At 53.2% G+C, this 16,595-nt stretch overlaps 1 protein-coding gene across 1 annotated transcript in view; it reads right to left on the bottom strand.

Annotated features, from left to right (window-relative positions):
- LOC144729383 (prickle-like protein 2) overlaps positions 1-16,595 on the bottom strand; it is a 51,407-nt gene that overhangs the window by 15,720 nt on the left and 19,092 nt on the right. Inside the window, exons 3-5 of the mRNA XM_078609626.1 lie at positions 6,815-6,928; positions 4,235-4,372; positions 171-374 (exon numbers count right to left, since the gene is read on the bottom strand). Coding sequence (XP_078465752.1) covers positions 171-374; positions 4,235-4,372; positions 6,815-6,928 — 456 coding nt within the window. The remainder of the gene's footprint in view (positions 1-170; positions 375-4,234; positions 4,373-6,814; positions 6,929-16,595) is intronic.

Genomic DNA, 16,595 nt, shown 5'->3' with positions numbered 1-16,595 from the left:
TCGTCGTCATCATCCCCCCGATCGCGATCGTCATCACCATCATCACGATCATGATCGTCGTCATCGTCATCATCACGATCATCGTCGCCATCATCACGATCCGCGTCGCCATCGTCACGATCACGATCGTCGCCAACGCGACCGCGATCGTCGCCGCTGCTCCGCCTCACCTCGTCGCACGCGGCGCAGCGCGGCTTGAGCCGCTCGGCGTGGTGCCGCCCGCAGTAGAGCTTCCCGTCCACGAAGAAGTAGATGAGGTCGACGAGGAGCTCCCGGCACGCGGCGCACACGAAGCAGGCGGGGTGCCAGCACGGGGTGTGCCCCGCGCGCGACGCAAACACCGCCATCTCGCCTCCGCCGATGCCACCGCCGCACTACGGAAGAGAGGGTGGCGGGGGGGGGGGTGGATGGAGAACGGGCGCGGGGAGCGGAGGGGAACACGGAAGATTTGTTCGTTAGTATAGAGAACCGCTCTCGCTTGCTCGCTCGCTCTCTCCTCTCTCTTCCCCCCACGATGACCGGTCGCGTTCCTGTTTTCGCGGTTGCGCTTGGCGCGGTTCTCCGCTGCGTTTTCCGGGTTGTACCCGGGGCTGGGGGGTGGGGGGGGGGACAGGCGGTCAGTCGTAGGCAGAGGAGAAGAGAAAGACGTCGAGCCTGCACTTGCAACAGGCAGAGCAGTCGACAGCACGGACTGTAGGGGGGAGCTCCACCGAGGCTGCGAGGGCCAACGGAGGAGAATGCGCGACCTCCCACCGAGCGGAGGCTGACGTGGCGGGGATCGACAGAGAGCCTTGGTTGCTGGAGCGGAGAGCGCGCATGGAGGGGAGTAGAGTGAGCTCAGAGGGGGGAGAGGTAAAGGGTGCAGGGGAGTAGCGTGAGAGGGGGGGGGGGCGAGTCCACGGAGGACGCGAATCTCTCTTCTCCGCCGCCGCTACCGCCCCCCCCGTCACGGCGCAGCGGAGTAGAACGTGGCAGCAGCGTACGTTGCTGCCGAGTCAAACGGCGTCGGGAGGGACCCAGGTGGCGGTGGGGGGGGGACCGGTGGTGGCGAGTGGGGGGTGCAGAGGAAAACAACGCGAGGCCCCGGCAGGGCGCGTTTTGCGCCGCAAGCCAAAACACCAGCGGAAGTGGCGAGAGACGGGATTTTGTTTGCTCAGGGCACGCGGGGGGGGGGGGGGCTCACGAAGGATGCCCTCGTGTTTTCATTAAATATCTGGTTACACGTCGAGCGTCCCTCGCCGCCCAGACTAATTTTCTCTCTTCCATCGGGGGGCCAGCTGTGCGCCGAAAACCGTTAACGAAATAATGAAAAGTAAATATATATATAAAGGTGGGTCGGACATGGGCCGGTCAAGAGATGCCCCCCCTCCCACCCACCGGCCTGGGAATGGGCTAAGATACTGATGCGGTTGGGGTTCTCACGCGGGCTGCCAGGCGATGGCCTCGGCCAGGTGTTTTTAACAATCGCTGCTCGCGCACACAATACAAAAAAAAAACCCATCATGTTAAAAGTTAGTTTTTCACCTGATCCACCAACCCCTTCGTCACGACCCTCCACAGCGCTCGATTACAGGCAGCCACAACGCAGCAGGAGCAGCAGTGGCGGTAACCACCGCTGGTCCAATCGAGCTCGGATATGAACAGCAGCCCCACGGGCTCAGAGTATCATAGCTTGCGCACGCACGCAGGCAGGCAGCGCGCACAGCATCTACCCTGCTAACATTTGCCTCCTTTCTTGTTTTGTTATTTCCTTCGGATTATGTTTTTGTTTAAACCTGCCACCGCCAGGCCAGGCAGGTGCGTGCCAGAAACATGACATCGCCATCATCCCAAGGCTCAGGGCAAAACATTTTTATATCTAGCGCTTCATAAGCCCACGACGTGCCCTGTAACGACGACTCGGACGCTGGCGGCTATTTGTTTGCTCCGGAGTCTTTCATTAACTCCGCCGTGGCGACTGGGGGCAAATTGCGGCGCATGGCATCGCTGGCGCGTAGTAAAGTCCACGCGGCCGCAAGTCGGGACATGGGGCCCTCAGAGGGGGGGTGGGGAGAGAATGGGTGGGGGGGGGCGAGGGCAGGGGTGGGGTGAGGAGGCAACGAAGGCTTGGGGATGGACGTGACGTGTGAGCTTCTACTCCTCCAAGGGGGGTGGGTCACGTGGCCGTTATCACTTTATATGTCACGCATTGTTGGCTCTCCTTGAAACGGATGGCGGCTCTGGGGGCACGCGCGGGGCAGTGATGTCATCCGGCTGCCTCCGTAGCCCGCAGCAGAATTGGCCCGTTCAGCGATGGCTTAATCGCTCGGCCGAATAAATGTCCTGATGGTCGGCGCGTTGGCTCGTTAGCCGCCGCGGCCGTAGCGAGGGGCACGGCGGGCGTGGTGTGCCGCACGGTGTGCGCGTTCAATGTTTGCCGGGTGACTCTCTCCACGGGGCTGCTCGGAGCTCGTGGTGGAGGTTCCGCACTTCCCATGGCGGGGTCTGGTGTCACCCAAGGACGATTAATGTCAGCAGAAATAACATGCAATGGGGTGCTTCAGTAATCTGGTTTAAATAATTGTATATATTCTTTTTTGGTTATTCATGACGGGTGCCCATTCCAAGTCAATTTTGTTCGCGTAACGTGCCGTTATCCTCCTTTTTGTAATTTTAATCCTGTCTAAAAGGTACGGCCCCTCTTAAGTTCTTCACGCTCGGCTGGTTATATAGGACCCGGCTAATCCCTGGGCCAACTCTGGGCCAACTCAGCGGGGGATCTGGGTGGGGGGGGGGTTGACATGGGGGCGGGGGAGTGGTGGTGTTGGTGGTGGGGGGGGAGTGGGATGGGAAACGTCACAAAGGCAATGGGGGGAAAGGTGACGCCCGCGACTTCGGGGGAGGCAAAATAAGCTTGACTTGAACACTGGGGGCTGGGCTGTACTTTAACCCATTCACAGCATTGATTCATTTGAAAAATAAGAATAGGTTTTACCCTTTCTGGCAATAAAACAGGAGGTGTTGCGATATTCGAACGCCAAATAGAAACCTTTTGTAAGGAATCGAGTGCTGCATTAACCACACACAGCGCTTGTGATGGACATGCAAACAAACACGGCTCTGATAATTATCGACTTGCATCGTCTTTTAAACGGATTGGCCTCCACCAGAGACGGCAGCCTTCTTCGTGGCCTCGTCTCACCACCAGTGTCAGACCAGAGGACGCCAAAAGGCGAACAGCACAAAGGCAACGCCACGCGTATCGGAGCATTGAAAGCTTGGCGGCGAGCAGCTACGTCATGGGACCTTTTTTGGGACCTGTTCTTATTTTTCACTCTTTGATGCTGGCAACAACAACACATTTTTTTTTGGGAGCCTTGGGATTCGTCGCGTGCGACGATACGTTTCGGAGGGCGAACGCGGGACGACGGATCAGAATGTGACGCCGAGAAACAGGGCCGCTGCTGCCACGACACCCTTGGCTGGCCGATCGGGCCGATCGATGTCGTCGCCACCGGTGCCGTCTTCAAAACGGGGCACACGGTTTGTGTATACCGCTCAACGTTCAAATAAGCGTGCGTTCAGAGTGTTTGTCTGCGATAAAAATGTTGCACGCGATAAGCCACTTCGTTGAATTTTCGTTTGCGATGGTCCAGGTCGCTTCTGAAAAAGAGCTACGTAGCTCGGCGGGGCCTTGCCTGCTCAAATGAAAAGTAGTTTAATAGTTTGGATTCCTTTGTGGAATTACCCAAGCGCACCGTCTGCTGCCCCGAGTGGACGACCAGAAAAACCCCGAGAGATGACTCGTCAACGACGCGGGCTAAACCCTTCGGCGCGTCCTGGAGGACCCAGCAAAGAAACCCCAGTGCCAGCGAGCGAAGGAATATCATCATATCGTTGGGAGTATAAGACACGCCGGAATGAAATACGTGCCCCCAAATTTGTGCCCGGCGTCAATAAAGTTATGCAGATTTGGTCACACGCAGACACCTACCGGATTGAAAGAAGCACCCCAAACTTTTGTACGACCGATCATATCTGGATTCGAATGGAATGCCGCTGGACTCGCATCTCATTCGAGACCCAAACATCACAACCTCCTGACCTTGATATTCCTCCTCCTCAAACACATTGGTGTAACCATTAACCACATCAGAACATCAGCAGGCCAATGCGCACATGAAAATGGAAAATTAAATACAGGCCACGGCAGTGCGATTGTGGCAATGCAAATCGCGCGGCCTGGACACGTTACCTGCTCACACGTGGCGCCCAGGGCCGTGATGGGGAAGGTCTTGACGGTTCCCCGGCCGAGCGCCTCGCGCTTGCGCTGAGCGCTGAACTGCTTCAGCTCCTTCTTCTCCTCCTCGCCCAGAGAGCTGCAGTACCGCACCTGCGCCGCCGTCGCCACCGCCGTTTAACGTCGACAACAAGTCCATCGATGGGCACACCATCAACATTGCCATCGCCACCACCATCACGTCCATCAGCGACACCATCAACAACACCAAAATCATGAACGCCATCGATAACTACGACAACACCACCACCGCCGACAATGAACTACCCAATGACAACCCCACGACGACGAGCTATGTACGATGCGACAGAAGTTCAACATCATCACCATCCAAAGCACGGCCACCAAAATTCACGCGCCAAATACGGGCAGACGTGGCATCTCAGTCAGACCCTCTGCACAGACGGATTCAAGGATCCGTCTATGAACCGCCATTTTCTGTCACTCGACAACCCTGACGTTGATGCCACTTAACTACACGCCATGCCCTAATTTCTCCACATTACAAACCAATTAAATAACGCACGTCCCCCATTACGGGGGTAAATCCTCAGGTGGCACTTAGAAAACTCAATTACACCGCGGGCGATTTGCGTAGGGGGGCCACGTGGGCCGCTTACAACCACGCCCAGCCCAGCAAATATCACCAAGAGGCATCCACCACCCACACGCAAGGACAAGCCGTCCCCGTGAGGCCTACACAGGCTGCTGGGGCAAAGTGCCCCTGCACCCATTACGTGGAGGTGGTGTGGCCAAGAAGCATCACGCCCGAGTCACCTTCGTCTCCCCAGCGGAGATGTTTACACACCGAAAGGTCGGCTACGATTACGTACGATTGGCACGGTTGGTCACATACGGTGCGAACGAAGTTCAACGTACACGCCAACAAGGTACGTATTCGAGACCGAGTCGACCGGTTCAGATGATCGCCACCGCTGTTGGTCAAAGCGCACTAACCACTGGATCCCCCGCATCCACCACACGCGCACACACCACACATACATACGCACGAACGCACACACATATACACCTCAAAGACAAAGAACCCCTGTATAACCTTAACAGACTGTAGGGGCAAGTGCTGTAAGCGAGTAGCACCTATGAAGGCAGGAACGGTACACGAGGGGGGGTGGGTGGCCAGCACCACGCCCGACCCCCTTTGTCTCCCCAGTGGCGACGTTTACACACCACACCAGGTACTCATTTGAGACCGAGTCGAGCTAGGGGAGGCCCAGGACCAGTTCAGATAATCGTCACTGGTGTTGGCCATGAGCAGGAATCGAACCCAGGTCGCCGGGTTCATAGCGCAGCGCGCTAACTGCTACACTACAGCTCACTGTATACACACCACCCACACACACCACCAACGCAGGCATGTGGTATCATGCGGCCTGGCAATCGGCCGGATTGCAGATCTCCCACCCGCATGAAGCGACACACCCTTCGTGTGAGGCATCTGGATTAGTCATCATCATCATCAGCAGCTCAGAAATGTACTTTCGCTGACGAAAAATCATTTGTCTAAGACTGCAGGAATGGCATTCCACGTTAAAATTGGGGGTTCCAGACTGGCTGTGTTCGTTCCATCGCTGAGGATGCTTAGGGTGGTTGGTGGTGGCGGTGGTGGGGGGTAGGAGCGGTAATGGTGGTTGTGGTGTGGTGTGGTGGTTGGTGTGGTCGATTCTGTTGGGTCGGGCTGATCGTGAACTGCACTGGGTCACTGGCGCATCAGCCCATCTTGTGAATCGGGACTTTTCCTGGAGTTTCGAAGGCATTTAGAAATTGTGGATGTTCTGGTCTTGAAGGCGAGTTGCAATGTAATCGGTACAACTCAGAATCGATGCACGCATATTTTACGTCCCTTATTTATAACCCGTTAAGTGCCTGGTGAGATCAGAAGTCTCTTTCTTTTTCAACGTGTATGAATTATACAAACCACACAGCCAACTTGGTGGAACAAAATATGCTTTTAAAACAATGACCCGTTACAAATGTGCATGAACATCCACACTCGGCTGCGACCAGTGAACGAACAGCGACCCCGAAAATGTTTAATCCGCTGTTCATAGGTGGCAATCTTTGCACCAGGGTCTCATGCCAACCGTACTACACCGGGAAAGCCTCACGGAGCCCCATGCCTCTTTTTCAGGAGGCTGCTGCCAAGATTTCGCAGTAAGGAGGGAGATAATAATCACTAAGTACAATTCCATTTGTGTGACGTGTGTGGCAAATATGTGGAACCCCCGACGCAGGCACGCGGCCGCCAGCCCCCTCGCGAACGGCATCGCGGGGACCTTTTTAAACCTCCGCTCGCAAAGCGGGCGGGCCGCGCACGATTATGACTACGCTCGATACGCACGCCGCAGCATTGATCAGGGTGGCCACTCGAATTCGAACCGAGCCGCGGACCTCTGCAACGCCGCTGGGCCACGTCTCCGGTAACGGCACGAACACGCGAGCGTGCGAGAGAGCGCCGTGCGTGTGGTGCCGCGGGCGACATCGCGACCCCCATCCCGACTCCCGGGGTGTCCTCACCTCGTTGTCGTGGGGCGGCAGCTGTCGCAGCAGTTGCTCGATGCGGTGTTTCTCTCCGGAGCTGTTCACGTACGGCACGCGGTCCTCCGGCAGGCAGCAGAAATACCGGTGGACCTGCGACGGTCATCGTCGTTGCGGGAACAGAAAAGGGTTGTTTAGTTTACATATCGATATTTTTTTCTGTTAGATGCAGTCAAACGAACAAGTTGGCGTGGGAGCAGATTCCAGGGGTGGATTCTAGTAGCCGTGCATATCCGCACAAGTTAGTCCGCTCAAGGGTTTGCGACCAAGCACAGTGTTATTCCGATACATGTGTATGCATACAAAGGGCTTGATATCTCACGGAGTATTCTCCGGCTCTCTGGCAGACTGGAGTAGGCATGTGCCTCGTGGTCACAGCTGCAGGTGACAAGCGTGGCGGATGTGGTGTGCCGAGCGCGGAAATGTTTCGCCGACTTGGGACATGTCTGGCTGAAATGAAGCTTTGTATATGACCCGCGTGGTGAAGTATGGTCAAACCATCCCCCCCCCCTCCCTGTTACCGCCATGGAGTTGGGAAGCCTTCATCCATTGGTGGAACGAGATGGGCGAAGTTTATTTATTTCTTCTATATAAACTATATATTGAAATCACCAGAGGGGCCTTAAAGGTGTTTCTCAGAGGGGAGAAACATATTAGGCCTAAGTTAAAGGCATACCATTAAAGCGTTGTTCATTTTAAGAGCTGGCTAAGTTTACATATTGGGACGGCTTGAAGAAAAAAAAAAAGATTTTCCCCCTCCTAAAAAATTCCAAATTGTGCCCAGCGCATGCCGAATATAAATTACCTGCAACGTCTACACAGGGCGCACGGTCATAGCTCAAGTCAATAAGCATTTACATAGTCTCCAGTTATTTTGGCGGCAATAAGTCACATGGCTTGCAGGAGCAGCAGCCAGCAGCAGCGAGCAGCCATCCAAGCCAACCGGCGGAAGACGGTGGCGATATATATTTTTAAACGCAAGCGTGCGACGTTTACAATGCCCACCTGCGCTCTGCTTACCGCTATCGACAGGCAGACGATAACAACGTCCATCAGCAAACAGAGACAAAGATCCCCCCCCCGTACAGCCTTAACAGACTGCTTGGGGCGGCAAGTGCTGTTAGCGAGCACCTATAAAAGCCGACACCGGCGCACGCGGGGGTGGGTTGCCAGCATCACGCAGGGCCGTCTTTGTCTCCCCAGTGGCGATGTTTACACACCGCACCAGGTGCTAATTTCAGGTTGAGTCGACCTAGGGGAGGCCCAGGACCAGTTCAGACAATCGTCACCGGTGTTGGCCGTGAGCCGGGTTTGTGGCACAGTTCGCTAACCACTATGCCACTATACACAGACTGTCGGAGCAAGTGTTGTTAGCGATTAACTATTAAGGGTCGGCACGGCGCATGAGGGGGGCACGAGGGGGAGGGGGGGGGTGGTGGCCCAAACCACAACTCCCTGGTGCTGATGTTGTACACACTGAAACAAACGTATTCATTTAAGGCAGAGTCGACCTATTGGAGGCCCGGGACCGGTTCTGATAATCCTTATTTGTTGTTGGCCGTGAGCGGGAATCGAACTGGGATCGCCCGGCTCGTAGCGAGTCGTGCTAACCGCTGCACCACCGCTCCGCCCACGTCGGTGCTCACGCTCGCACGCTGGCACGCACGCACGCACGGAGTCACGTCCGCGAGTCGCATCCACAGCGCACAGCAGCACGAACCCATACACGCCCCATATTTGAACACAGGAACGCATTAAGAAACACACAGAGGGGGGCCGCTGTTTGAATTTTTTGTGTTTTTGTGCCGCGGTTGTTTGTGTTGACGCAACGCCAGCAGGCCCCGAATGCCAAGGGCAACATCCCCACCGCCCGCGAGAGAACCACAGTGCGATCCGTTCAAGGCGGTGTTTGCTTTAAAGCGCGAGTTGCCTTTTCTGAACCGACCGAGCGGACGAGGAGGTTTTTAAAACACGCGCGGGTATGGGCGGGCGGGCGGGCGCAGACGGGCGTATGGGCACTCGCGAGGGCACTCGGTGTGACGCTTGGGAGGCCGGTCTGATGCGCGGCGAACGCACACGGATGGCACGTAGCCTCGGTGGCGATTCTTCGACGGGGCTGTCGCGACCCAAAGCTGCGATCCGATTCGAGGATGGACGCATTATTTTGTTCTCGCGTTTGCCGTCTCGCTCGTGTCGTTTCTAACCGTCGTTATTTCTGGTCTCGTTTCTCTCCGTCGGCGTGCGTGCGACGTTCGCATACGTTTTGCATGACATTTGCAAGAAGTGAAAACACATTTTGGGGCACTTAGTCGTCGCTGAACTTTGTGACATTAGCTGCAGACGCCGCTGCGCGTGTTATTACGTCTCGAGTAATGTGCAGTGGTGTCCGCCCTGCGCTTATGAAAACATCGATTCCTTGTCACGTGATTTCACGAGTGTCCTGCAATCTACAGTGCCAACGACTCGACGCATCATTGCACCCTTGGTCACTGCCTTCTCCTCACCTCCTTTTACGTCTTACAAATTGGTAATAAAATCTCCGCTGGAAGCAGAAGCCGTTTGATTGGATCTCAGCGGTAGCTCTGTGGCGTCTGCTTCTGTGAGCCATGCTTCACTTGAAGGGTTGCAATGCTCTGCTAGAGATCCGAACGAATTCTTCGTCCCGTGGCACGATGCCGATGGACGGAAATTACCAAAAAAACGAGACAAAAATCTCCACTGTAAACATTATTCACAATTTCAGCTTGAAAAATGTATTTTGCAATAAGTTTGCGAGGGTCTGTTTCGCGTCTGTATCTGCTCTCGTAACCCACCCAGGTCTCCCTTGCAATGAGAGACTCTGTGCGCTCTCAACGGGCTCTCAACTGGTTTTTAAATACCGGCTTTTGGAGTGAGAGACATTCACAATCCTGTTCACCAGCAACAGCGATGAAGGGCATGAGTTTATTGTGCGCCAGACTTATGTAAGGAGGCTTGCTTAGCAGAGACCCGCCGTGGATTTATTTCCCGACTTAGCCGCGTCTGCTCTCTGCCCCCCCCGCCACCGCCACCAAGTGTCCACCTTCAAAAATTGTGTGTTTTGTTAAACTCTCCAGCCTTGTGTTTTCACAGCCCTGTGCGCGCGTCCCCCCCACCACCCCCCCCCCCCCCCCCACGTGTTGGCGAGCACCGTTTGATGTGCTAGAACCGCTGCCGGGTTGTGAGGGCTCTCCTCCGCTGCAGAGAGAGACGTGGAAACTCGCCGGAGCAGGGTGTTGGGTGATAACGCGTAAAGGCGCGGCCCTGCAATTGATCGCGGACGACACCGCTGGCGGAAGGGGCCGCCACTTCGAGGGAGCTCCGGAGAGCCCCTTGTATTGGGGACTTTTGGCCTACTCTTTTACTCTGGCCAGACGTCTTGGAAGGGGTGTGAGCAACCCACAACATTGCCCACACCGAGCGTGAAGCCGCCCACCGGCGAACCGTGGGTAAATATCATCATGGGACCTCCTTTGCCAGTACCAAAATATACTAACAGGGTTTTTCCCCTTTTTTTCTGGCAACAAAACTGACACCTTTTGCAAGGAATCATGCTTACATTAACCACAATACTTGCAGTTTTTTGTTTGCATTTGACTGCAAGTATTGTGGTTAATGTAAACATGATTCCTTGCAAAAGGTGTCAGTTTTGTTGCCAGAAAAAAGGGGAAAAACCCGTGGGTAAATAATCGAGGCTTTTTTTTCACTTTATTTTTACGTTACTTTTTTTTCCGTTTCCCCCACGGGAAAATTCCAAGCGCCGTGCACTTTTCTTCGTTACGTGGCGAAGTTGACAAACGAAATCCCTGTATCAAAATGTGAAGATTCATAGTTAGGATAATCTCGATTTTTTTTTACGTTTCTCTCTCTCTCAGCATTAATTCTCCTGCCTTTCTCTCTCTCCTCAGCTTCTCTTTCCTGCCTTCTTTAGATTCATTTTCTCAGACCAGACATGGCGATCGTTCGTATCCTGGTTCCGTGTTTTTTCTCCGTTTGCATTTTTGAAAATATTACTGCAATTAAAAAAATCTTAAATAATTATTCTATTTGCGTTAAAGCTCGGCCGTTGGCCACCGCCAGCTTTTTCTTAACAAGCATTTCTGTGAAATATTTTCATGCCACATAAATGATGACCTTTAGGTATAAGATAAAAATGAAATGTTTCTTTGACAAGAGCAGCAAAGCTTTATCATTACTATGTTTTAATAATGGAACCCCCCTCCACCCCAACAAGATTTCACTGCATTCGAATAAAATAGCAGTGCATGTTCACAACAATATCAAACTTGCCGTGTTACGTTCCAGGAATTAACCCCGTTAATTGTTTGCAGGGGGGCTTGATAAGCCGATAAACGCTTACTTGAAAGTTTTTTGCCCGCTGAAGAAACAACCACAACCACCGCGCAAGTACTTAGAAACACGCGCACATACAAGTTAGGTGACTTCTCTGTAAAGAGAGGCAACGCATTACATTACACTACAGGGGACGGAGCGGCGGTGCAGTGGTTAGCGCACTGCACAATGACACTGACGAACGTGAGTTGGATTCGCAACCACGGCTGACATCGGTGACGAGCGATGCCTGAACAGGTCCTGCGGTGAAATATGTTCAAACAACCCGCCGACGACGATCGACAGACAAATGGCTATAATTTACGATTCATTATGAATGAGATTTTAAATAAAATAAATTACGAATACAAACTTTGGGACTGCACTGGCGATGGCATGCAGGCAAAGCAAAAAAAAGGACTAAAATCCACGTGCACGCATGGATTCCGTCGCGCTTTCCAACGTGCGTCTGTCCTCGACATCATTTAGTCAGCCTGATGGGGTAGCAGTCCAGGCAATCGTCCGATAAATTTTTGCCAATTTTACAAACACAACTTTATATTAAAAGTTCTGTTCATATTGGATCATGGTGACGAGAGTTACGTTACAGGCGGACAGGCAGAGCCATGGCGTGAACGCTTCCAACCTTGGCTGGAAAGCGTTAAAGAATCGCTCGCCAAACCTCTACTGTAAAATAAAAAAAAATGAATCGGTGAACGGCCGCATTCCTTGCCGCAATTTTCACCCGATGCCCACCGTTCCAACCGGTGACGAACGGCTGCGGTCGTGGCCGGCATAGTTCGGCATGTTCGCCGGGCCGGCCGGCCGGACGGCCGTAGACTGTGGCGCAATGATGATAACAGCAATATTAATAATAAATATTAAAAAGCAAACTGCGGGCTTGGGGTCTGCGTCGCTCGCGGGCGTACTGACCACACTAGGGCCGGCGCGCGTTGTCATAACACAACGGCGAGGCTTGTCGAACCTCACCGCGCCCCGACGGAGCAAAGCCAGACGTTTAACCCCCTTTGATGCTAAACCTCCCGCGATCGAGGGCTACAAATGCCACGGCTGCCTCTTGACTTTTTTTTCTTCCTCCCAGCACAGCTAACCAACCAACCTCCCCCCACCCACCCGCCCGCCCGCCCGCCCCATCAGCCCCCAACTATTCCCCCCACCAACCCCAACAACCACGATACTTTCCACCAACTACTAAGAAAAATATTGTGAGAAACCCGACTGCTTCTTCTCCTCGTGGGCCAGCTGCTCGGCAACGCTTGTATGATTATTGTCGCGGTTGGCGAGATTCAGACGGGTGGACGGCTTCAAGAGTAGCCCAAGAAAAGGTTTACAACAAAATAACAAAGGAAAAGGTGCAGCTCTGTAATTTCTTGTTCAGGTCCCTGTTGGTGAAAGGGCCTCCGTCAGCCAGAGCTCTAGCGAGCCACTCTGTAGAGGGCCGCCCAGTTTTCTTGGAAGTTTACCCAAACTTTACCCTACCACAACGTGACCTACCTACCGATCAACTAAACTGAGGTGTACCCGTTATTTAAACAATTTTTTTTATTTTAGCAGGTAAGGCCCACTGAGCTATATAGCTCTTTTTCAGAACGGACTTAGCCACAAATAAAGTGGCTTATCATATGGAAATTTATAGCAGCCAAATACTCTAAACGCGTGATTATAAATGTGGAGGGAAAAACCACAAGACCCGGAGAAAAATCCACGCGACCACGGGGATAACGTACAAACTCCGAATATACACCAGGCGTCAGGGTCAGGATCGAGCGCACGACCTCCTGTGTACTAGGCGAGGTAGTTAACATCTCGCCACCGTGACGCCCACGCGTTTGCGGAGGCTGGACTCTTATCCCAAGGTATTGAAGCCAGCTTGTAAAGTCCAAGTGGGGGTCAGGGCAGTAAAAGCAACAACAACAACAAAAACCACAGAAAAACGAAAGTAGCGTTTAAGCTCTGTGCTCATTACCTTGTTGGAAAAGACCTTAAATCTGTCTCTCCCCCCCCCCCCTAAGCCCTCTGTCTAATTGAAACCAGGGCAGAGGCTATTATATGGGTTTCTCTCTCTCTCTCTCCCCCTTGCTCCGCATCTCGGCTGTGCCTGCTAATAGGATTTGGTGGCTTTTAGTGGTGACTCTGTCATGTTCTCCTACAACTCCCCCCCCCCGCTCCACAACCCCCACAAAGCCCCCTTATGCCGCCATCCTCTCTGCCACTCCTTCCCCTACCGCTTATCCTCATTAGTTCCATTCTGCCACTCTCAGCCCCTGTCCGCCATGCCTCTCCAACACAACACCCACAACTCCCGGTTTCCCCAGGAACAGCCGCTGACCACTGCCGTCCCCCATCCACACGTCCGTCCACTTTCACCCGACCGAGTGGCGGAAGATCGCGCGAACTTGCGCTTGGTGCACGGTCTCGCACGAGCGGAAGCCGCGGTTTAAAGATGTCGACTCCCTCGCCTGGCATGCAGGAGGGTCGTGGGTTCGATCCCGACCCTGACGCCTGCTGCTGTACATTTGGAGTTTGCGCGTCTCTCTCCCCGTGGTCGCGTGGATTTTTCTCCGGGCCCTCCGGTTTTTCCCTCCCCATCTAGAATCAAAATTTCTTAAAGAGTATTTGGCCGCATGATGAAAAGCCACTTTCTTGAGCTATTATTTGTGGCCTGGTCGCTGCTGAAAAAGAGCTGCATAGCTCAGTGGGCCTTACTTGCTAAAATAAAATATATATTTTAGTTTTAGCTTAGGAGAGGGTGGCCGCTGCGGAAAAGGGCGATCGTGGATTGCGAGCCGGTTCCCGCGCGCAAGACGGACGAATGGTCGGACACGGCAACGCTTCCCATCCTCGCGTCTCAAACAATTTAGCGTCGCTGCACAGCTGGCCAGCCGCGGCAGCGAAGGAGGACGCCACTTGCGCAGGAGGAAGGGGAGGAGGATTGCCAACGAAATCCTCGGGGTCCTCCCCTACTTGCCCACATGTGTTGTTTCATCTGGAAGTCAGCTCATGCGCCCAGACTGAAAACCAAGACTCTTGACCTCTATCTTGCTCGGCGATCGGCGTGTCTGCAGTGCCAGAAGGCTTTGCCCCAATTCCGATCGCCCTACCTCTGGGTCAATTCATGTCAAGCCGGGGGGGCCCTGGCGTTTTCGACGGGTGAAAAACAGCATCATTATATTCAGGTGGGCCCCCAAAGTGCATCCATATGCCTTACCGCGGCAAAACAAATGCTATTAGGCTGATGCATTGCGGAAGAACTTTAAACAAATTCCTTTTCGGAGGAGGGGTAAGGAAAAAAAAGAACCCCTGTTCGGGCAAAAGGAGCTGGAATCTATTTTGGTTGCGAGGTCACATGAGTTTGATACGTGATGAATTGCCGATTTAATGGGCTGGAGTCAGGAGCGAGGATTGTACAGAGGACCCATCGAGGTTGCAAATGAGCTCTCCCTCCCTCCCCTCCGCCCCTGCCTCTTTTTCTCTCCCGGCGTTTACATTTTTGTGAAATGAGCTTCCCTCCATAACCTCTAATTATTCCTGCAGCCCGAGGCAAACCTGTGCCACTTTCTCGCCATAAAACAAGGAACTCCAGTTTCCCAGAAACGCAGAATGCAAACGTGTACAGAGCGCGTTGCTTCGCGTTGCTGACATGAGACCAACCCATTTACATTATCATTCCAACACACACACACACTCCCCATATGTGCGCGGCGCATACACGCACACTACATCTAGATATTCCAACGAGCGAAAACTTACAAGACCGCACGAGGAAATCGCAGTGCAAAAAAAGTGAATCTTGCATTCTGGTCGTTTTGGTAATTTTTTTGCGAGAAACAAACATTGCACCGTGACCCGGCGACCTGACTTTAATTTATGGCCACGGCTGACATCAGTGGCGAGCGGCCCCTGGGCTCCCAACTTCACGAACCTGCACTGACCAGCCGCGGTGAAGTAAAGGTTAAAGCAACACCAACGACTTGATACCGTACAATTTTACAGCAACAACCCTTTTCGCACGCAAAAAATAAAAAAAACACATTACACATCAGAGAGCACGGCGGTGGGTGTGGATATACGTTACAGCCTGACCCCAGCAAGCAGTGACCTTTCCGTGAACCACGGCTAATTTTGGGGCTGGTGACCCAATCCTGAGCTACCATCATCCAATCCAACCCAGCTGTCTGCTCACCGTCAAATGCTATAGCCTTCACTGTCAGGCCCTATTAGAGACGATAAGAGGTTCCTCTCTCTCCCCGCCTTTTAACTTTGTTCCCTCTCCTGTCGCTGTTGTTGTTGTTGGTGGCAGTGTTTTTTTGGGTTGGGGTAGGGGGCATCTGATAGGGAGCGAGAGGAGGACGGAGCAAGAGCAGAAGGAGCAGCGCACGTAACACGCGGCTACAGAAAGGGGGGCAGAGGGCGAGAGGGTTAGAGGGTTGGCAGAACGGATGGGGCGACCGACCGGCAGTGGCTGATAAGGCGGAAAGCTTTATCTCCAAAATTGCCCTGAACCAATCGAGTCGCCACGCTCTGCCCCTTTTATTTTTCTGTAAACTCCCAATTAAGCCGCCTTCAAAAAATGAGAAAGAACAGGCCTGGAATCTTTTCTTCATCGCTGATAAGGCACAACTATCGTTACCCAAGACATCGCTTGCTTTTGTTGTACTAATCAGATTTTAAAAAGGGGGTGGGAGGGGGCAAGGAGAGGAGAGTGTCGAATTTTTTTTATGACTTTATGACCGACCATCCACTTTTTAACCAAACTGTCCGCTGTTTTTTTTTGCTTAAACAACTGCCGCTGGGTAAAATTGGTCTGGAGAGCCAAAATGTTGATGGACGAAAATAAATGTGTGTGCGTGTTCTGGTCTACCAATCTGAAGCCACTGGTGTTAAAGCTACCGCTGCTTTTTTCATACGTATCTTCACGTATGTGTGAAAAACGCTTGCCGCTGTTGATAATTGAGCTTAAGGGCTGGAGGGGAGGGGCGGTTCTCACTCCAAGACGAGGCAGCATGAGGAGGAAGAGTGCGAGAGATTAGGACGGCATTGGAGATCTAATGTTTGGCTTGCTGGCTTTAGCTGAACCCTTATCTGCGGATTATGGATCAGTGTCGCCATCCACGCAGCAACTAAGACGTAATCCATGCCTCATTGGGCAAGGCGCTATGCACGTAAGCACGTGCGTATTTAGGCATGATGTCCAACGTTTCACGCCACATCCTACGGGAGCTTCTACAATTCAGTCTTTGTAGAAGCGCCCGAAACGTGTTTGCGAAATGTCTGCACGTGGTGCCGAACAGGGAGACTTCGTGACTCACGAGAGCCACAGCGACGTGGAATTGCCACCACTATCTCAGGAATACCTTTTGTAATCCTTGAGCCCGCTAGGGTTTGGGAG

The sequence above is a fragment of the Lampetra planeri genome, chromosome 32 (genome assembly GCF_965212315.1).
Source record: "Lampetra planeri chromosome 32, kcLamPlan1.2.h2, whole genome shotgun sequence".
In the NCBI taxonomy this organism is placed as follows: domain Eukaryota; kingdom Metazoa; phylum Chordata; class Hyperoartia; order Petromyzontiformes; family Petromyzontidae; genus Lampetra; species Lampetra planeri.
This window is presented reverse-complemented; position numbering and strand designations above follow the sequence as displayed.